The 23824-nt window shown below is 38.9% G+C and overlaps 1 protein-coding gene across 4 annotated transcripts in view; it reads right to left on the reverse strand.

The window, feature by feature from the left end:
• Positions 1-2566: 2566 nt before the first annotated feature.
• The window catches only part of NR1H3 (nuclear receptor subfamily 1 group H member 3), a 52407-nt gene continuing 31149 nt past the window's right edge, over positions 2567-23824 (reverse strand). For all 4 annotated transcript variants that reach the window (XM_070760179.1, XM_070760194.1, XM_070760202.1 and 1 more), the window contains exons 2-9: positions 23412-23634; positions 19991-20257; positions 14654-14862; positions 13558-13737; positions 10777-10876; positions 6805-6918; positions 5592-5686; positions 2567-4883 (exon numbers count right to left, since the gene is read on the reverse strand). In XM_070760179.1, the coding sequence (XP_070616280.1) occupies positions 4737-4883; positions 5592-5686; positions 6805-6918; positions 10777-10876; positions 13558-13737; positions 14654-14862; positions 19991-20257; positions 23412-23526 (1227 nt within the window). In that variant the 5' untranslated portion in view covers positions 23527-23634 and the 3' untranslated portion in view covers positions 2567-4736. The remainder of the gene's footprint in view (positions 4884-5591; positions 5687-6804; positions 6919-10776; positions 10877-13557; positions 13738-14653; positions 14863-19990; positions 20258-23411; positions 23635-23824) is intronic.

The raw sequence follows: 23824 nt of genomic DNA on the forward strand, positions 1-23824 counted from the left end.
TCCCTCCGCACGCAGGCAGGCAGGCAGGCGGCCGGCCAGTTCCGCATCAACAGCACAGGGGAGGAGCGAGCCGAGAGACGGAAAAAAGAGGGCGGGCGCTTGGACGCTGGGAGCGGACCACTAAGCCAATTCTGAGGGGACGGAGCCGAGCAGGGGGAGGGAAAGCGCGAATCCCGAAGGGGCGTCACCCTCAGGGGCTCGAGTACCAAGGCCAGCGCATCCCCGGGGCCGCGCGGAAGCGCCAAGCCCCGTCACGCAGGTACGTTCTTTATAATAATAAAATTACATAAAATGCAGAAAGCGAAATTCACAGTAAGAAAGCCAAATGCAGAGGTCAGGAAAGGGCGTGCATAAGTGCAGCAGAGTGCCTTCCGCCCCCTGTCCTAATGTTTCTCTTTTACTAGTATCATGTATATAAAATATTATATCTTTGTATACCGCCCCGAGTCTTTGGAGAAGGGCGGCATACAAATCTAATAAATAATGATAATAATAATAAATAATACCATCAATATGTATGTGACAAAGCAAATAAAATAAAAATAAAATAAAATCCCACGTTGTCAGAAGCAACCTCAGAATAGGACACTATTATACACACTATAATACGACTTTAGTAATTGAGTAGTTGATGCATGGAACTCACTACCAGACTCTGTAGTATTTTCACCTAACCCCCAAAACTTTACCCTTAGACTATTCACTGTTGACCTCTCCCTATTCCTAAGAAGTCAGTAAGGGGTGTGCATAAGTGCATCAGAGTGTCTTCTGTCCCCTGTCCTAATGTTTCTCTTTTACTATTTACTATTTACAATATCACGTGTACAAATATTATATCTTTGTATACCACCAATACGTACATGACAAAACAAACAAAATAAAATAAAAATAAAATCCCACATTGTCAGAAGCAACCGCAGAACAGGACACTATTATACGTACTATAATACGACCTTAGTAACTGTTCTGCCTGGGTTCCCCAGACGCCAACACCAACCAAAAAGAGTATCCAGACACACTCGTAAAAAGCAAAGGCAGTTTATATAATTGAAAGCAAACACAGGGAACAAAAACTGTTCTTACAGACAGGAACACTATGAAGCTTCACAGAGGTTTCACGAAGGCCAGGCAATAAAACAGGATTCTTGCTGGCAAAAACAACGCTGGAGATAATAAACCCCACGCCTCCCCCAAGTCTTCCAGACTTCTAGGCCACAAGCCAAGATCAGAGACACCAAGAATCGAAGCAAGGTCACAGGACTCCCAGTTGATAACTCTCCACAAGACTGTAAGGGCGGGCCTGCCTTTTCAACCCTGCTGAGGAGAACCACACCCAAACCCAGCTGTTGCCAATTCAGGGATGGAAATACCTTTCTAATTGGCCCCGTCTTTGAGCTGCACGTCGCTGCCTCATGTCTATTATAGCCTGTGCGTCTTCATCCAATGAATCCAGGCTACTAGCTGGGGAGAGCCCCCTCCCCAGGGGGTCTCAAGCTGCTCTCCCTCCTCCTCTTCCTGACGTTCCTCTCCCCCGTCTGCCTGGTCCTCCCCCTCCTGTTCACTGTCCTCCTCCTCTGGGCATGGATCCGGCAGAGCTCCAGCTGGTCCCTGAGGAGCCTCAGGCTGAATCACAACAGTAACCGAGTAGTTGATGCATGGAACTCACTACCAGACACTGTAGTATTTTCACCTAACCCCCAAAACTTTACCCTTAGACTATTCACTGTTGACCTCTCCCTATTCCTAAGAAGTCAGTAAGGGGTGTGCATAAGTGCATCAGCATGTCTTCCGTCCCCTGTCCTAATGTTTCTCTTTTACTATTTACTATTTACAATATCACGTATACAAATATTATATCTTTGTATACCACCAATACGTACATGACAAAACAAACAAAATAAAATAAAAATTAAAAAAAATAAAATCCCACATTGTCAGAAGCAACCGCAGAATAGGACACTATTATACATACTATAATACGACCTTAGTAACCAAGTAGTTGATGCATGGAACTCACTACCAGACTCTGTAGTATTTTCACCTAACCCCCAAAACTTTACCCTTAGACTATCCACTGTTGACCTCTTCCTATTCCTAAGAAGTCAGTAAGGAGCGTGCATAAGTGCACCAGCGTGCCTTCTGTGCCCTGTTCTAATGTTAATCTTTTACTAGTATCATGTATGTAAATATTGTTATATCTTTATATACCACCAATATGTACTTGACAAAACAAATAAAATAAATAAAACACTCAAATAATTTGTCGGTATTTGCAAAGGAAGGAGCTATTTCTCGTTGCCAAATTTTGAGGCATCGCTTCTTTTGAAAACAAGCCGCTTTAAACAGAGTTATATGACTTAAGATCTTAAGATGCAACACATATTTTTTAAAAACACAATCGGGAAAGATTGCATTTCTGGACATGTCTATTTTAAAAAAAGAAAATCTGACCATCCGTAAGTCTTAATGACATTAAGTTCATGCATAAGAATAACTGTGGATGCATTAAGTACAAGACAGGTTTTCAGCAGAAGAATAAATATGGATGCATTAAGTACGAGACAGGTTTTTCTTGTTAGTTTTTATTCTTTTTACATAAAATTACATTTTTCAGAAGTGGTGGTTAGAAATGTGGGATTAAACCCAAGAAATTCTGTAATTGCAAAGGGTTATTACAACATGGTAAATTGTTTTATATATGTGTCTGTGTGTGTGTGTACACACACACACACAAAACTTTCTCAGGTTAAGGCCAATAAAAAACAGAGTAATCTTATGTGCAAAATACAGTAGTCAGAAAGCTGACATCACAGATATGGCACTTGCTACAAAGCAATTATAATACTTCAAGGGCCTAAGTTCTAATATCTGCAGAGAAAGCCAATTTAAATGCTGAAAGAAGCAAGCACTATTAGTGTACCAATAAATGTCAGATATAATTTCTGGTATCAGATATCCTGGCAAGTGCTGGTGTATACTTTTCAAATTATTTATTCCACTAGCAACTATTTCTAGTAAAGCATATTTATGCCTAAATCCACTTGCATCAATAAGTTAAACTCCATTCATTCCTGAGGTTTTAGGCTGTAAACACTAAACTCTTTGTGAGTATATGGGCCATCATGAAATAATTGAACATGTTTAAGTTAAGGATGGAAGGATATAAATGTGCCCTTCGCATCCTCAGTACATAAAAAAAAACCCATTCACATACATGAACTGGGTTCTTTTCATTCCTGAAGTTATCCAAAGGCAACATTTAAGAACTTAGAACCTCCTATAGGCATCCATCCAGTGAGGTAATTGACAATAGGTGCATCATGATACAAAACGTACGACTTAAGAACTAGTACCAAACTTTGGGACCAACTATGGAAGGCTAGGACTGCATCATGATGCATGTGTCATTTCTGACAAAGTGATTTACAGCTGACACCAATCTGTGTTTCCACCTAAATGTTTTGTCAGAGAAGGGGAAAATTTGAACCAAAGAACTAGCAGAGGGGAGATAAGAACATGTTTAATCATAATTGGTCATTATTTAGACTTGTTTCTTAATGCACAGGTGAGTAAAAGAGAAAGGTGGTAATCTTACGTGTAACTGTTATAATCCAATATAGTATATTTTGTACTATATAGAAAACATATTGAGCATCAATCATCTAGATTATATGGATATATGATGCACCTCTCCATATTCAAAGGAGTTTCAGATAATAAAAATTATGTATTCCTTGTTATTGTATCAGTATATATCAGTAATGGCTGAATTTATGATCAGGGGATGGAGAACAGAAATATTACAAAAGGTCCTAAGAGTGATGGCGAACCTAAGGCATGGGTGCCACAGGTGGCACGTGGAGCCATATCTGCTGGCACACAAGCTGTTGCCCTAGCTCAGCTCCAACATGCATGTGTGTGCCAGCCAGCTGATTTTTGGCTCACGCAGAGGCTCTGGGTGGACATTTTTGGCTTCCAGAAAGCCTCCAGGCAGGATGGGGACGGGTGTTTTTACTCTCCCCTAGCTCCAGAGAAGCTTTTGGAGGTTGGGAAGGGTAAAACCCGAGCCTACTGGGCCCACCAGAAGTTGGGAAACAGGCCATTTCAGGCCTCCCGAGGGCCTCCGGGGGTGGGATTAGCTGTTTTCGCCCTCCCCAGCCATTGAATTATGGGTGTGGGCACTCGCACGGGCACGATAGCATGTGCACACACTTTTTCGGCACCCGAGGAAAAAAAGATTTGCCATCACTGTCCTAAGAGATTTCTAACCTTTCCTATCCAAGGATTGAAAGATTGAAAGCTATCCTTTCTATCCAAAGTGATGCTTCTCAAAAGTCCACAAAAAGGCACCTAAGCAACATATAGTCTATTCAGTTCTCTATTAAAATGTTTTGAATGTTAACATTTTTTAGCTAGGTATACCAAGGAAGTTTTCCTCTAAAATTCCCAAGAAGATTCTATATGTCCAGATGGTGGCCTTGAAAAAAAGGGTTAAAGAAAAACCCTGCAAAATTATTAGAGGATATTCTTTTACTCTTCTGTGTTAAAGTGTTTCAGTTCCATTTTGGAAAATAGTGACTGAATCCTTCTCATTGGTTTTCTACATAGTGTATATATTTCATCAGAGCAAAGAAATCACATTCTTCTGCATTGCTTCAGTGCTTTTGATAAAGGAGAATAGTTTTTATTGGCAAAAGGTAATCAGTGTAATCGCTCACTGTCCTTAGATAGTGTACTCATTCATTCACATCCCAGATCTCTGAAAGAAGTGGTGGCAGCTTTTTGTCCTGTAGCCGAAGAGCAAACACTTGTTCAGAATGAACACTACTTAAAGTCCGAAGGCTGACCAGTTTCATTAACATCCGTGGGAACATTAGGTGATCCTATAATATCATACACAAAAAGATAACAATATCAGAATGATCAAAATTCTGGCATTTGAATCTTTATATTTGTTCCTCAAAATTTCCATGGCTTCCAGTTCTTCAACTATCTTTTTTTTGTAAAACGAAAAATGATTCAATAGAATACTATCTCCCTTAGCATCATTGACTAAAAGACATCAAAATGATCAAAAGCACTAGACATAAGTCTATTTTCTGAGTAAACATACATTCTCTGAGGTTTTTTCATCCCTAGAATTGAATACATGTAAAACCTAGAAAGTTCATGTTCAAGAGTAACACATGCTTAGATTTCAAAGCAAAAGGCTGATTTGGAATAGCATCTATTTGCAACTTCATAAAATATCTTCTTAATTTTTGAGGTCCAGTAGCCTGGCTCAACTACAGCAAGTTAGGGAAAATATGCATTTGGTTTAAAGCATTACTGACACACCCACCTCTTTTGCTTTTAAATATAATGCTTTACATACTCCAAATTTCAAATGTAAAGCATACCCAGAAAAGAATTTCAGGTTCAGAAAAATTTGTAGAACTGCTGTTAGTAAGGATATAGCTAAATATTTGTTGAATAACTCAGCCATATCATCCAGCCCATAATAGCTGACTTACAGGAGATTCTGCTTTAACCAGATTCTTTCTTACATGCACTGTTAGCAATACAGTCGTTTTTGCAGGCTGGCCACTTACATTTGGCCTATGAATACATATATATGAGTGAAGAGCTTCTACATAGGTATGCTGCAACTTTTCTACCAGAGTTTGATCTTGAACATTTGGCCGATCTGTTAAGGAAACAATTAAAGCATTAAACTTTTATAAAAATATTTGTCAAAATATAAATTTTATACGCCTGCCCATCTCACCTGAAGTAACTCTTAGTGGCAAACAAATAAACTAAGAATTAAAACATTTTTCAAACCCTTTAAAACAATAAGCATGGATAAAACAAGGCTATGGGAAGGGAGATGCTTACATACAGTATAACCAGCATGCCGGCTTCATATTATTATGGAGCCTGCATGCTGGTTATACTATATATATGTAAACCTCTTTCTCATGGTTTTGTTTAATGCATGCTTATGGAAGGCTCATAAGGAGCTTTGTAATTGTTTGTTTTATTTGTTTGTTTTAAATAAATATATAGTTCACTAAATCCAAAGTGCTCTCTGACTAGAGTCAAAAATCTTAGTGCCGTGTCTGTTTCCCCAATTTACAACTTTCTAAGCACCTTATAGTTTAGAAATAGCATAGAGAAAAACTACTTCAGGATCAAATTTCCCCATCTACTGTGATTTTTTTAAAGGAGACCTCATTGAGAAGGAATTAGCACAGTTCAGCAAAAGCCAAGCCTCTGGTTCAACAGCAAATAAGGAAATATGAAGAGACAACAATAATATGCTGAATATTAAGCTATGAACAAGACATATCTAAGACAGATGACTTTGAAGAAAATGAGTGCAGCCCAAGCACTTTTATATGTATCATATCTATCTTCTTGTCTCTTTCAATCCCTCCCTGCAGATATCACTAGCCTTGAATATAAATACACCATTACACACTAACATATACATCTCCTCCCATCCTTTCATCTGCTGCAGTGAACTACAACCAAAGTGCCGCACGTTAGAATAACTATGCCCAAAATATAAATGTTGTAGGCCTGCCCTTGGATTAGGCACACATCTTTTGGGTTTAGACAAAATGTGTATGTTTTGGGTCAGCCATGAACAACTCAAACCTTGTTACTCCACAACTAGGACATTAGTGCACAACCTTATTTTATTATCCATGAAAAATGCATTCCTTAGAACTAACATTAAAACACTAAGTATTATAGACGATTCTTCTTGACTAAAGATTCTTTTTACAATTTTGATCGAGCTCCGTCTCAGCTTGTTACCTGCAGAAAAAATGCTGATGGCAATTAAAAGTGCATACTCGGCATCATTGAGATGCAGTTCATTCATTCTCTTTGAAAATCCAAAAATAGGATTAATAAACTCAATTTGTAGGCCTGAGGGAGGGAAACAAAAAGTGAGTTTGAAATATGTACAACTTATGTATATTGTCCCCATCCCACCTCACCCCCAAATGGCATATATAACTTTTGATGAGTGTATAGGTAGTCCTTCTTTAATGACCAGAACCAGGATCAGCAACTTCATTGTTAATTAAGCAAAGTGGTCAATAAATGAAATCTCAACTACACTTATGATCTTAATTCAGCTTTCCTTTGCTTTACAAACCTGTGAAGATTATAAATGAAAGAATTGGTTGCAGAATTACTATTTCATCCCTATTGCAAGCGAAATGTCACTAAATGAGGCAGTCGCTAAACAAGGGCTACCTGTATCAGGGAAGATCATAGTCCAATAAATCAGGATAATTTCTCTCCCTTATGTTACTTGTTAGAACAGGCAAGCTATTTTATTGTGTTACCGCATTTCCTGAACAATAATCAGATGCAAACATGCCGGAGCTTCATAAGCCCAGGATGGACGAATGCCATAGAACAGTGGTGGCAAATCTTTCTTAGTTCATGTGCTAAAAGAGTGTGTGTGTGCGTGGATTTATATGCTAATATATATTGTTTGTACATGTCTGTGTGCATGCATGCATACACGCACACACACACACACACACTATATTCACAGTGTCATAGATAGTTTGGGGATTTCAGATCAAGGAATAAAAGAAAAAGTACAGGAATGATTATTCGCTATCTAGACAAGCTAATATTCATTGTTAGAGCACTGTACTTGAAAAGTTAGGAGGAAAAGAAACTAATTACAGTATATGCATCCTTTAAAATTGTGTATATACTGTACATGTGTGTAGGCATGTATGCATTTGGGAGCACACACAGAGAGACATGCACACTACAAACATAACCTACATATATACCATACATACATACATACAGTGTGGGGGGGGGGAAGTATTTAGTCAGACACCAACTGTGCAAGTTCTCCCACTTAAAAAGATGAGAGAGGCCTGTAATTGACATCATAGGTAGACCTCAACCATGAGAGACAACATGAGAAAACACATCCATAAAATCACATTGTCTGATTTTTAACGAATTTCTTTGCAAATTATGGTGGAAAATAAGTATTTGGTCACCTACAAACAAGCGAGATTTCTGGCTCTCACAGACCTGTAACTTCTTCTTTAAGAGGTTCCTCTGTCCTCCACTCATTACCTGTAGTAATGGCACCTGTTTGAATTTGTTATCATTATAAAAGACACCTGTCCAGAACCTCAAACTGCCACACTCCAAACTCCACTATGGTGAAGACCAAAGAGCTGTATAAGGACACCAGATACAAAACTGTAGCCCTGCACCAGGCTGGGAAGACTGAATCTGCAACAGGCAAGCAGCTTGGTGTGAAGAAATCAACTCTGGGAGCAATAATTAGAAAATGGAAGACATACAAGACCACTGATAATCTCCCTTGATCTGGGAATACACGCAAGATCTCATCCTGTGGGGTCAAAATGATCACAAGAATGGTGAGCAAAAATCCCAGACCCACACGGGGGAACCTAGTGAATGACCTGCAGAGAGCTGGGACCAACGTAACAAACGCTACTATCATTAACACAATACGCCGCCAGGGACTCAAGATTCTGCAGTGCCAGAGGTGTCCCTCTGCTTAAGCCAGTACATGTCCAGGCCCATCTGAAGCTTGCTAGAGAGCATTTGGATGATCCAGAAGAGTATTGGGAGAATGTCATATGGTCAGATGAAACCAAAGTAGAACTGTTTGGTAGAAACACAACTCGTCGTGTTTGGAGGAGGAAGAATGCTGAATGCCAAAGAACACTACACCTACTGTGAAGCATGGGGGTGGCAACATCATGTTTTGGGGCAGTTTCTCTGCAAAGGGACCAGGATGACTGATCCGTGTATGTGAAAGAATAAATGGGGCCATGTATTGTGAGATTTTGAGTGCAAACCACCTTCCATCAGCAAGGGCACTGAAGATGAAACGTGGTTGGATCTTTCAGCATGACAATGATCCCAAATACACCGCCAGGGCAACAAAGGAGTGGCTTTAAGGTCCTGGAGTGGCCTAGCCAGTCTCCAGATCTCAATCTTATAAAAAACTTTTGGAGGGAGTTGAAAGTCCGTGTTGCCCAGTGACAGCCCAAAAACATCACTGCTCTTGAGGAGATCTGCATGGAGGAATGGGCCAACATACCAGCAACAGTGTGTGCCAACCTTGTGAGGACTTACAGAAAACGTTTGTCCTCTGTCATTGCCAACAAAGGATATATAACAAAGTATTGAGATGAACTTTTGTTATTGAACAAATACTTATTTTCCACCATAATTTGGAAATAAATTCATTAAAAATCAGACTGTGATTTTCTGGATGTATTTTTTCATGTTGTTTCTCATGGTTGAAGTCTGCCTATGATGTCAATTACAGGCCTCTCTCATCTTTTTAAGTGGGAGAACTTGCACAATTGGTGTCTGACTAAATACTCTTTTCCCAACTGTACATAGATACATACAACAAACTTTTTTTCAAAAGTTCCAGTACTTAGCACTACCTTCTCCAATTATTCTCAACAGCCCCAAGGGATTAACCAGAGTGAATGGCTCAATATTATCCAGTAAGCTTCCATACTTTTTTATTTTACCCGAATATGGTTTTCCCCAATTCAATGACATTTGGACTGCAATCTTTAAGTTTAAGTTTACTTTATTTTCATTGCACCTGGTACAATGAAATAAAATTGCCAGTTTGGTATAGTGGTGAAGATGCTGACCTAGAAATTAGGAGACTGAATTGTAGGTCAGTCATTTTTTCTCAGCCCAATTTATCTCACAAGGTGGCTTTTGTGGGAAAACATAGGAGGTAGGAGTATTAAGTGTGCTTTTAATTTTGAATTATATATAAAATACAGGATAAAACACTTTATCCTATTATAATAATAATCTTCTACCACATATTTTGAAATTATAAAGCTATGTGTGATGACAGAAAGTTTAAAAAAAGGAAGAAGACGACTTTATACTAGAAGTCAGGTAACACAATATCCATATTATTCATGTTTTTGGATAGCTATTTCATATCTTTCAAAAATGTTCTGGTAGGAAATCATATTACAGTGATCCCTCTATTATCGCGAGGGTTCCGTTCCAAGACCCCTCGCGATAATCGATTTTTCGCGATGTAGGGTTGCGGAAGTAAAAACACCATCTGCGCATGCGCACCCTTTTTTCTATGGCTGCGCATGCGTAGATGGTGGAGTTTGCGTTCCCCACCGCCCACGCAAAGGGGAAACCCCGATTCGGCTCCTCGCTGCTGCTGCGCTACCGAGCAGATCAGCTGCTGGGCGGCCGAAGGAACCTTCCCTGGGTCTTCCCCCTCTTGCTGGCGGGTGGGCGAGCGGCGGGCATCAGCGAGGAGCCGGGGTTTCCCCTTTGCGTGGGCGGCCGGGAAGACCCAGGTTGGGGGTTCGGGGGGTGCTGGGAAGCCCCCCAGGCCGGCTGCAACCTTTTAAAACAGCCGCGCCGCTTCCCAGCTGACTCCCGAAGCCAAACCCGGAAGTGGGGTTTTTTTTAATTAATATTTTTTTTTAAATTGCGATATAGCGTTTCGCGAAGATCGAGATCGCGAAACTCGAGGGATCACTGTATCTCTTACACCCTAACTTTATTTTTAATAGTATTATTTGATTGCTATTTCCAAACATTTTTCGAAGCCTCAAATTTCAGCTTGAGAATAAATTAAGAATGTATAAAATTCTTTCATAAAAGAATTTTGATTTTATTTTTTAGAAAAGAAGTTGCCATAATAGTGATCCATAACATAGGGAGAACAAAACTCTTTTATACTCTGGAATGTGCTTAACTCACCAGCTTTGGAAAAATCATCCCGATTGTAACTCAAATCTTTCAAAAAAGTTATGCTTTCAGTTTCTGGATTGTAGCGCCTAGATGTCTCCAAGAGCATCACCTTGAATATACACATACAAAACACATACCAAAACCAGTCACAGTTATAAATCTGAACATAAATAAATCAATTAAAGAGTTATTGCACTCACATATCATAAGTGATGAAATAAATACTTTTTGATAACAAAAATTATCAAAAAGAATTTGTACAGTAGTTTAATATATCTACTTTTCCAAACTATCCCACTAACTTCTAATATCTATAGGGGGGAAAAATCTGAGACCATAAATGTCCTTCCAGCCTTCCAGAACACAAACAGGATAGGAATCATTCAGCTCTCAGGAGAAAACTAATAGATGACATTACTTAATTTTAGGAACCTGGAGCATGCCAACCTTTTTAGCCAAAATTGGCCTGCCAGATACCATGAAAGATTGATGGCACTTCCAATAACTGGGCTGTATGCCCTGTATGGCATTATAGATGATAACTAGCACTTTGAATCCCATGGAAGTAATCTGGCAACCAATGCCATTCACAGAGCAAAGATGTCACTTGGGTATACCGAGGCATGCCGACAACTGCCATAAAAGAAATGAACTGGTGTTTAAATCCTGTTTTCTAAAATACTCCCTATTTTGGAAAGCTAACATCATAAAACTTTAACTTGAAATAGTTTGCTCATTAGGCATGTGACTTTTAAAATGCTTTTTGATCTTAAAATTGCTTGAGGGATATTAATAAAAAAATTAAAAGTTGGTCTCCTTTGTCATTAGATGATACAAAAGGAAACTGCACATATGCTCTCATGTACACCAATATATTTATTTATTTGATTTCTATAGTTGCCTATCTCACAAGTGATTTTAGGCGGAATACATTATAAAAACAATTTTAAAAATATAAAATAAATGTATATTTAGTTAGGAAAATACCTATACCTAAAACTGTAATTTAGATTGCTAAATATTAGATTTGTTACTATGTATTGTTTTTTACCATTGTTGTGAGCCGTCCCGAATCTGCGGAGAGGGGCAGCATATAAATCCAATAAATCTAATCTAATCTATATGGTTGCCGAGTAATACTATTGCTGTAAAGCCAAAAAACCAAAGCCTTTTAGTGTACTCAGGGCCCTAGGCCCAGACATATAACCAGGTCTTCACAGCTTTATGAAATGCCAACAGAGTCAGACTTATCCTAATCTCTGAAGGGAGAATATTCCAGAGGGCAGAGGTTTCAGTGGAAAAGACATGTCTCCTAATCCCTGCCAACCAACTTTCCTTGCCTGACTCCTAATACACCCAACTTGCCAAACTGAATTGGACAGGTAGCAATGATTGGGATAAGATAATCCTTTAGATACCGTGTTTCCCCGATAGTAAGACACCCCCGATTGTAAGACGTATCGGGGGTTTCAGGGGGGTCGGCTAATATAAGCCATACCCCGAAAGTAAGACATATGTCTTACTTTCGGGGAAACACGGGGGTATTGCCCCTCCCTCTCATCTAGCTGCCTTCCTTTTTTAAGCGGGAAGAAGGGCGCGCTTTCGCTGCTTTCTTCCGGGACCGGGGAGGGGAGCTGTGAGGGAGGCGGCCTGCTGAGGCCCAGCCCGCCGGGGAGTTTGGCTGACGGAGGGACGAAGCCAGACTGCTAAGCTTCGGCTCGTTAGAGGGAGCTGTCGGCCGGAGACGGCGGGGCTTGCTGCACCGAGCGACCTGCTCCTGCCTTCGCTTTCGAGGGGTCACGACGCAGCCTCTCCGCGGCAGTCGAGCTGGGCGAGGGCCCTGCCTTGGCCCGGCGGGCTCCTCAGAAACGGCCCTGCAAGGGAAGCCGCCCGGCCAGAGGTAGGAAAGTCCTCACCCATCCTTTGCCCGCGTCTCGAAGAGGGGAAGAGAAGGGACTGTGGTGATGGTGTTGGGGGGGTGCGAGATAAGTGAGGGAGCCTCGAAACCGCTTGTCGCCTTCGCTTCCCCGGGGCTTTTGAGGGAAATAACAGTCCCTCCTGGGGGAGAAGCAGGGGACAGGCTCTCGGAGCCCTTGAAAGGACCCCCCCCTTTCCACCCCTTGTCGCCCGAGACGAGGTCGGGGCGCTTCCTTCCCATTGACGCTCTCTTCAGATCCTCCTCCCCTCGCTCTGGGTGAGCAGCGCGGCGTGGCGGCGGTGATGGAGGAGGAGGAAGAGGAGGAGAACGAGGGCGGCTGTCGCCCTTGAGGAGGCTGCCCTGGAGCCCTGAGGTTGAACTTGGAAAAGGGTTCACGAGGTTCCTGTCCCGCGGCTGCCCTTCTGGACTCTGGGGAGATGCTGCCTTCGGGAACGCGACCCTTTCAATTTTTTTACAATATAAGACATACCCCGAAAGTAAGACATAGTGGGGCTTTTGGGGATAAAAAGAAAGTAAGACACTGTCTTACTTTCGGGGAAACACGGTAGCTATCAGATTGAATTGTACAGAAGCATGGTGGTAGCCAATGAAGCTCACATAGCAATGGTGTTACATGTGTCAACATTTATTACTTGTGCAGCCAAATTAAGCATCAGCTGAAGTTTCACAATGGTCTTCAAAAATAGCCACATAAAGAGCACATTGCATTAATCAATGAGGCCACAAGTCATGAATGGCTGTAAACGGTCTCCACTCCACAAATTGGCACAACTGGTGTGCAAAGACCATCCTGACTACAGATGCCTCCTGCTCCTCTAGTAGGAGCCATGGAAAAATGGAAGAGTACTTACTTCTATTGTAGAAGTCTTCAAAAGAGCAATTTGGTCTTCTCTAGTGAGTTCCAAGAAACCTGGCAACTGTTTGGCAAAGTCCACAATTTCTTGCACAGAAATGATGGCAAGCTCTGTGAAATGTGCAAAGCGCTGCTGTCGTGCTTCACGATGAAGAGGATCTGGAATCTGAGGCCACGGCTACAATGAAATAGCAACCCCACAAAGAGAGAAAGAAGACGACTTTAATAAGAGTAGAAATTAGAAACTGGAAGTCCATTTAAATTAGTCTCACTAATTATCTCATAGCTCTCATACAAGTTTGATCTTACCAAAAGTAGTACTACAGTGTTCCCTCGATTTCCGCGGGGGATGCGTTCCGAGACCACCCGCGAAAGTCGAATTTCCGCGAAGTAGAGATGCCGAAGTAAATACACCATTTTTGGCTATGGACAGTATCACAAGCCTTCCCTTAACACTTTAAACCCCTAAATTACCATTTCCTATTCGCTTAACAACCATTTACTCACCATTATTACTGGTACTCACCATGGAATAAGACACTTAGTGATCCTGATATTTATAAACATAATTATTTATTAACAATAATTTTTTTTTGTTATTTATTTGCAAAAATTATTAGTTTGGTGATGACATATGACGTCATTGGGTGGGAAAAACCGTGGTATTGTTTAATTACTTTTTTTTAAAAAAACTGTGGTATCGGCTATTCGCAAAGTTCGAACCTGCGAAAATCGAGGGAACACTGTATATCTGGTTAAAATGTTATACAACCCCTCCAGAACATGTTACACAGTCCTTTGTCATTCAGAATTGTCATTATGCTTCAAAACAAGCAAATTTCCACAAACTATTATTTCAGGTTTTTGATTGCAGCAACCGAAAGGTATAAAGCAAGCTCCTCTTAATCTATTATACAGACCTCCATGGGCCTCTGGGGACTATTATAACATGAATGCAATGTCTATCAAGTATGAGGTCTTATTCCATAAGTTAACCATTCACACTATCCAAAATCAAAAGAAAGCTTTAGTGAAGGTCAATGTGTGTCTGATTTCTCCTTCTATTTAACAGCCCACGATAATTGTGCTTTTACCGTCACTTTGAGCCTATCTGTGAAAGACCGCTGATTACACTGCTGTTTAGCTGCAACAAGTTTTTCTATCATAATAAGCTGCTCCGCTGTCATTTTGGGAGGTGTGCTTGGAGGAGATGGTGGGCTTTGACGCACAGCTATCATCCGGGCTTGGTCATCTTCGTGCTTCTTAAGTTTCTTCAGCTGAATTTGCTCTTCAGAAAGAACACCTAAATGTAGAGCACGGGACAGATAGGAATCAATGATACCATGGCTACCAACCAGCTTACAGTACATAATCACTTTTGCAAAAGCCTTAAAGTCAATTCCATCTATGACTAAATTGAACATAATTTGCAGCGAGAAACCCAGCCATAAAAATAGGAAAAAGGAGGGGACAAATATATCCCTTAAAGGAAAGAGAAAATATATCCTTTCAAACCAGAATATGCCCAAGTGGCAAAGAAAAAACACTTGGTCAACAGGTAAAATGAAGTGCCAGAAAAGATTCTGATAATAAACTGATAGTAAACAGAAAGCATTCTACATTCTAGACTGGCCTTCTATAATAACATTATCCATTTAAATAAGAACTAAAAGGACAATAATGAAATATATTAAAATAATACAGTGTATGCATATACTGTATTGACTTTAAGAAGACTAACAAAAGATTGTAATCCTACTGCATACATTTCCGATACTGAGCATGGAGAGAATGAGACTTTTAAGAAATCTATCTGGTAAATTAAAATATGGATTTTAAGGGATATGCAAATATCCAGTTACATGACATCCTATCAAAGGAGTATAAAGGATTAGGATAGTAGTACAGTGGTACCTCGGTACTCGACCACAATTCGTTTCAGAAGTGTGGTCGAGAACCGATTTGGTCGAGTACCAAATGTATTTATCCCATAGGAAATAATGGAAATTGATTTAATTGGTTCCCAGCCCCTGTTAACTCGCTGGGAACCAATTAAATCTATTTTCTTTATTTCCAATGGGATAAATAAATTCGCTACTCCAAGCTGCAGGAAAGGTGGGGGCTGCTGGAAGCAATGAGGAAAGGAGCCCCCAGAAGCTGCCATCCCGTCAGCTTCAGGGGGGCTGAGGAGCTCTCTAAGAGCTCCAAGCTGCAGGAAGGGTGGGGGCTGCTGAAATCTTGGCAGCTTCTGGGGGCTCCTTTCCTCATTGCTTCCTTTTATTACCTGTAAGCAGCTTCAAAAACTTTCTCCTTCCCTGTGGCTCCAACACGCGGCGATTTCCCTTCCAGTAGCAAGAGCGCCGGGAAGTCAAGTAATGAAGGGAAGCTGCTGGAGCGGCAGCAATTGCTGAGATGGCTCCGTCGGCTTCCCTTCACCACGTGACGTTCCCGGCGCTCTTGCTACTGGAAGGGAAATCGCCGATTTCAGTAGCAAGAGCACCGGGAACGTCACATGGTGAAGGGAAGCCGACGGAGCCATCTCAGCAATTGCTGCCGCTCCAGCAGCTTCCCTTCATTACGTGACTTCCCGGCGCTCTTGCTACTGGAAGGGAAATCGCCGCGTGTTGGAGCCACAGGGAAGGAGAAAGTTTTTGAAGCTGCTTACAGGTAATAAAAGGAAGCAATGAGGAAAGGAGCCCCCAGAAGCTGCCAAGATTTCAGCAGCCCCCACCCTTCCTGCAGCTTGGAGCTCTTAGAGAGCTCCTCAGCCCCCCTGAAGCTGCCGGGATTACATTTCGGATAATGAACAAAATTTTCTCTGGCTGTTCGGTATCTGAATTTTTGTTCAGATACCGAAGCAAATTTTTGCCGAAAATTTTGTTCGTTATCCGAAATGTACGAGAAAGGAACCGTTCGAGTACTGAGGTACCACTGTAATATCAAATGCGCTTTTTTTCAGTGGAAAAAATGAATTAATTTTTAGAACAGCAAGGTTCTAAATCCTTTTGAAACAAACAAAATCATATCATAATTGGGGGGGAAAACTCCTAACAAACAGCAGCTTGAACATTGTCCCAACCTAACCTGAGATGAAAAGTTAAAGGTCTTAAATATTTTGAATTTTGTGAAAATTCAAATTAAAAAAATTAAATAATTTAATTTAAACATGTTTTATTCAAACTGCTTGCTTTAACATATTATTTTATTAAGCGACTGAGGTTCTATGACAGAGGAGATTGGGGGCGGGGTCTCGTGACTGCAGCACCGGGATATTTCCCTCTCTCCTGGGAAATGTCCCCACGTCCCATTGCCTGGGGGTTCTGGTCCTTTTGGACCAGACCGGATCTCTCCTGTAGGGAGAGTGACGCTTGGGACACTGCCAGGGGCCGGCATGATCCACTGGGTGAACTGGTTTGTCTTGTACCGGCTGTGGTGAAGCCAGACAGGAAGCCATGCCTGTTCTGACACAGCTGCAGAGGCTACCAACGCCTGGAGGTTAGCTGAATGATTCCATCTGGAAGGTTCAGGTTGCAGATGGGAAGGAGAAATTTTCTGTCTATGATGGTAACCAGAGAGTGCCTGATTGGGATTCTAGACCTTTGTTTCTCGCTTGGTTGCTGGATGGAGTTAAAATGGCCTGAGATTGAAGAAGGCAGCTAACTGTGCAACATAGCATTTCAGCGAAAGCTTCTAAAATAGCAAAATTGCCCATCATTTGGATTATTTTCAGCTACTAATTGGTTCTCTTTGAAATTTGCCTGTTGGAATTTGGAATTTTTAACTTTTGTTTTGGGATTCTTATCTTTCCTTTCTTCTATAAACAAAGAACAACTGCAGAATAATACAGGAAGTGACAGCAACAGGAAGTAATAGCCAAAGAGTCATTTAATGCTATTCACAGAACAGCTACATAAAGAAGACTTGGAGAATTGATCACCTAGCTACATCGTGTGGCCGGAGGAAATATAGCAGTTTGCTACTGATTTAAATACAGAACTCTAGAGAAGAATGACCAGCCAATGCATTAAGGAAGTTAACGTTCAAGACAAAATTATATGAACTGAATTAACTGATTTGAATTGATTCGATGTAATTGGACTGATTGATTTGACTGAAATTACATTTCTCATAGATTTAAAGACAGTATTCTTGCCGTGGGAAGACTGATCAGCTAACCCCATGGAAGGAAGATAATGTTCAAGATGAAATTATTTGAACTGAATTAAACTGATTTGAATAGATTTGACCTAACTGGACTGATTTATTTGACTGAAATTACATTTGGACTGTCTGATCTGACTGAAATTACATTGAATAATATAAATTGAAATTAAATACTTTTAAGAATTAAAATGTTTTTAAGAAAATTAAAATACGTGTAAGAATATTTAAAAGTTACTAAAAGATATTAGCACTTTCTTTTTTCTTTTCTTTGCTCTTACAAAGTTATAAATTACTAAAAAAATTGAGTATACTTAATGAATTGAATTTTTTAATTTTTTAATCTTATGGGAGCTTATATATATAAACAAATATACAAGCAAGTGATATAAAAGGTAAAATGGAAGAATTATATAAGAGGAAAAAATTTAATGGCTTATAAATGAAAAAAATTGAAAATAGCTTTGATTACTGCACATAACATAGATGAGATATTTGATTATGATTATGATTATCTTTGTATGACTTTTTAAAATTTTCTTCTTTGCTTTTCTTTCTCTCTTTTTTAAATTTTATTTAATTTATGGCGATAAATAAAGTGGTAGGAAGGGGGAAAGAAAAGGGAGGAGAATTACAATAACAGGAGTAGGATTAATATGGGATCATAACTAGCACTAATTATGTTAGGCATTATATAGGAAAGAATAGATTAGGGAAGATTATCACTGAGTTCGATAGTGGAAGACATTTAGAATTAGGGATAATATATAGATTAGGGAAGATTATGGCATTGCATTTAGCAGTGAAAATAATTAGAATAGGGAAGATTATTGCACTGATATGACAGTGACATATAGATTAGTGAAAATTATTACGCTGGGATTGGCAGTGGGGTTTATAGATTAGGGAAGATTATCATGCTAAGAACGGTAGTGGAAAATATCTAGATTAGGGATGAATATTACTACTTTGGTTCTTTTTTGGTTTTTGGTTTTGTTTTTGTTCTTAATGGAGGATACTTTTTGCATAAAATAATGGAGCAATAATGATTTATTTTGATTTGTTAAAGCAGAAATATACCATATAGAGATATTTGATAGATAAGTTTATTTTTCTTGAATGAGTATAAATTACAATTATATAATTGATGGAAAATATTGAAAAGTTGAAATTTCTATGATAGTATATATTATATAGAAATATATCACTGACAAGTTTACTTTTCTGTATTGATCTAAACTATAATTAGTTCTTTTTTTCTGTATTAAGAAGACTTCTATGCTGAGCGGAGCAATTGTAGCTCCTTTTTATGTTAAATGTTGTACGTCTTGTTATGTCTTTATTTTAAATATCAATAAAAATATTTGGGGGGGAAAGGGATGAATATTACTACTTTGGTTCCTTTTTGGTTTTTTGTTTTGTTTTTGTTCTTAATGGAGGATACTTTTTGCATAAAATAATGGAGCAATAATGATTTATATTTATTTTGATTATTTTGATTTGTTAAAGTAGAAATGACATACTGATATAATAAAAGAAGTGGAATAAATGAATTGAGTAGGGAATGTATTTTAAAATTTCTAATAACAACCCTTCCTCCTATGTATGGATTAAGATATAATATGAATAGCGTTTTTTCTTTTCCTATTCTTTTCCACTTTTCTTTTTTATTTTATTTTCTCTTTTATTCTTTTTTTACTTTTATTTTTTTCTCTTTCCTTCCTTGGCTTTTAAAGAGTCGTAAATTTGGATATTTTCTATTGTTAAGGGAAGTTATGATAAAATGAGGTTTTTGTTTTTTTAAAAAAATGAAAGTAGGAATGTGTTTTCTAAGAAGGGACTGAAACACGATGGCATAGTTAAGAAAAACAGCAAATAGCCAAGATAAATTTAGATAGCTATAGCACTGTAAATATAAATGAAAGCAAAGAACATTATATAAAGTCTGGATGATAGCATTTGGAAAGGAGGTAGCACAGGATGAATTATATGTACCAGGAAATAATTGGATGAATAATTTGAAAATTTTGATTAATTTGACTAAGAAATTGGCATTTGATGTTGTATTGTATTATATTATATTTTAATTTGAGGCATGTAAATTGGAATCTCTGCAAGGTGTGAAAAACAATAAAAAATTTATACCCGAGGTTCTATGACAGAGAGAGCACTGGCAGTTTTATTAGGAAATGCAGCGAAAGGAAACATTTTTGTGTTTATCAAGTAATATCTCCAGAGTGATCCGTGATATTCTCAGACTAGGTACTTACATTGCTCTCGCATGCCTGCTTCGTAGCACTTGCGTAACCGACACTCCTGACATTTCCGGCGCATGTACGTATCCATCTCACACCTGCCACTGTTCTTACAGATATATTGAGCCCCTTTGATCACACTGCGTCGGAAAAAACCTTTGCAGCCCTCGCAACTCAGGACATTGTAATGGAAGCCTGAGGCTTTGTCCCCACATACGCTGCACACCTCATTTCCTAGCATCTTGGGGGCTGGTCCCTTCTTCCTTTTCAGGGGAGGATTTTCTAAAACAGAGCAAAGGGATGAAAGGAAAGACTCTGAAATAAGATATGAAAATGAGAAAAGAGCTTCTTGTGATCTATATATGCTAACAGGTGTTTTCATATATACAGTAATGCTTATTTTGGAGAAACGTGAAATAATAATAATAATAATAATAATAATAATAATAATAATAATTTATTGTTTTGTATGCCCCCCCCTCTCCATAGACTCGGGGCAGCTAACAACAATGATAAAAACAGCATGTGACAATCCAATAATAAAACAACTAAAAACCCTTATTATGAAACCAAACATACACACAGACATACCATGCATAACTTGTAATGGCCTAGGGGGAAGGAATATCTCAACTCCCCCATGCCTGGCGGTATAAATGAGTCTTGAGTAGTTTACAAAAGACAGGGAGGATGGGGGCAATTCTAATCTCCGGGGGGGAGTTGGTTCCAGAGGGCAGGGGCCGCCACAGATATGTTATATGTAGGACCTGTGGTGAAGGAAGATCTCCTCTGGATATACTGTTCTAATAATGTTTACCCAATAGTATTCAATGGGATTATAATGCAGATGATTCAAATAGTATTAAAAACAAGAATTATATCATCCCAGAATAAATAATAATAGTCAGGGGCAAGAATTCCGTACCCATTGTATTAAATATCCCTTCAAATACAAAGCTAGAATATTGGATAAAAACTGAGCAATATTCAAGCAATTCCCCTTTCTGTCTACCATATTTTTCGGAGTATAAGACAAACCTTTTTAACCCCCCAGAAGAGGGTGAAAATCTGGATGTGTCTTATACATCAAATGTAGCCCCACCCATCCACCCACCACTCTTTGGTCTCTGCCTGCCAGCAGTTTACCTCCTTGCAGCAAACAGCAGCATAGCCTGCTTAGCACAAGCCACTGATTATCTGCCTCCCCACACTCAGCTGATTGACTGTAGTTGGCAAGCCCACCTACTAAAATGAAAGTGAAACTAAAGCTGCAGAAGGCAAATTGCTGGAGGGATCAGAGTGTGCTAAAACTGGCTGTTTATTTTTTCCTGCAAGGAGGTAAGTCAATAACTATAAATGCCTATAGAATGTTCAAATTACAGTATTATACTTATTTTTTAAAGACTGCTTTATTTATTATTTATTATTTATTATTTATTACTTAGATTTGTATGCTTATTAAGTTTATTATTAACTTAATAAAATGAAGAAGCTTTTTAAAATAAACACTTGATCCGAAGAGGCCCAGTGCTATTGTATCTTCTTTTAAATAGCAGAGAATACGTCCAGAAAGCCAGATCAATCTTAAAAGATCTGTAAAAGTATAATCTGAAATGTAACAGTGTCCTGTTTTAGTATTAAGACAAGGCAGCTGAATCACTTAGCCATGTTTGGAGTAAATCTATTTAAATAACTGGGAGGAGTTAATGTGATTACATCTAAGAAAACTTTCTGGGATTAGTATACTGTATACTTTCTCCAATTCTTTGCTATTTCTATGGGTCAGGCACACATGCACAGAATTGTATGCGCTGTTTGCTGTTTGTATGTGTATGTGCTTCTTTGCTGTTTGGCAAATTGCTGGGAGGCATAAGCCTTTTTTCCTTGTTTTCCCCCTCCAAAACTAAGGTGCATCTTATACACCGAAAAATACGGTACATATATATTTTAAAAGAATCAGCAGCCATTAGACTCTGAGAGGACCTGGAAATAAAAATCTCACATATAAAGGTAACAGACACAGAGAATGAGTAACTAAAGAAAATATTAGCTCTCAAAACTGGTTGTCTTGGTCTCCCTGTGTAATACTTAAAGGTATGTGGGAATGACTGGGAAATGGGGAAGAGATCCTGCCCAGGAGCAATCAGATAATTTATTTATTTATTTTTATTTATTTATTTATTTGTCCAATACACAATACATATGGAAGAGAATAGACATGAAGTAATATATATAAAGATAATATGTAAAAATAAAGAAGATATATGAAAGGAAGAAAATATATATGATATATAAGATAAAGGAAAGACAATTGGACAGGGGACGAAAGGCACACTAGTGCACTTATGTACGCCCCTTACTGACCTCTTAGGAACCTGGAGAGGTCAATCGTGGATAGTCTAAGGGAGAAATGTTGGGGGTTAGTGGTTGACACTATTGAGTCTGGTAATGAGTCCCACGCTTCGACAACTCGATTGTTAAAGTCATATTTTTTACAGTCAAGTTTGGAGCGGTTAATATTAAGTTTGAATCTGTTGCATGCTCTTGTGTTGTTGTGGTTAAAGCTGCATCAGAGGTGGACAAAGAAGGAATAGTCCCTTAGGTTGTAGGCTCTATAGAAGACAGCAGGGGACCTATACTTTCAGACTTATATAATTCTGTTAATGTAGCCTTACAATAAAATAGAATTAGCTCATATAGTCATGTTTCCTTTCTAGAAAGTCTGACATTCAGTGGGTTGGACAGCAGGGATCAGCATTGGGGGGGGGGTTTCAGGCTGATTATGATAGCATTTACCAGTCTGACGCCATATTAGACAAAGAATTCTGGTAACCAATTTCAAGAGAACTTCAGTTCCCCTAGTTCATCGGGTAATATAGCTATTGATATTGTTCCGTGGGGATTTTGAAAGCAGCGTCCAAAATACTTTTCATTTATATTTTACAGTTTCTTGAGTCAGCTTCGTAAACTTTTGAAATCATAAATAATGCAGACTATTCACTTTAAGCAGATGACTAGTGTTCATACCACAAACAGAAATGTTTCTTTCCAATATTTTTCAACACTCAAAAAAACCAAGCCAAACATCACCACCCCTTGAAAACACTTTAGACCTTCTCATGAATTTCTTTCTCTCTACATTTCTGCCCAGGGTTTTCCTTTACCTTTTTTCAAAGCTAGCCCCAAAAGTTAATTCTATGTTTAATATCCATACCATATTCCATAGTTATTGATGTATCCATTATAATGTATTGCTTGAAAGGAGGTAGTTTTGTTTTTAATGTGCAGAAACTGTTTTAAAATTTAATGAAATTAGTACTACCTAGAACTCCACCACATAAACCTATCACATGATTTGATTTAACACAGAGATAATTTTGTACTGCAAAACATTTGTACTCCAAACATATCAATTAAAACAAGAATGTACTCTTACCTATAGGTTCAGAGGGAATCTCTGAATTTGGGAAAAGAGCAAATACTTTTTCCTCCATGTTAAAAACACTTGTCTTCTTCCCATGGTTCTGAGTGACAAGCTGAGTGGGACCCATGGTGGCTATTCAACAAGTTCTTGTAATCTCTAAAGCATGTCTATGAGCATACTCAGGATGTTTCCATGCAGTGATACAATGACTTCATAAAATGGAGAAAAACGAAAACTAGAATAAAAGAAAAACAGAATTCTCGAAGTTATATGGAAGTTTTTTGTTTCCATACTACCACCCACAACAGTACCCATTCAGGCTGCTACCATTTACAATTATTTAACCACAAAGAATTAGTTTGTCTCCTTTAACTAGAATACACTTCTTTTCCATGAAACTTAATATTTCTGTTAGAAATGTAAAT

Source organism: Erythrolamprus reginae, chromosome 1 (genome assembly GCF_031021105.1).
Source record: "Erythrolamprus reginae isolate rEryReg1 chromosome 1, rEryReg1.hap1, whole genome shotgun sequence".
Taxonomy (NCBI): domain Eukaryota; kingdom Metazoa; phylum Chordata; class Lepidosauria; order Squamata; family Dipsadidae; genus Erythrolamprus; species Erythrolamprus reginae.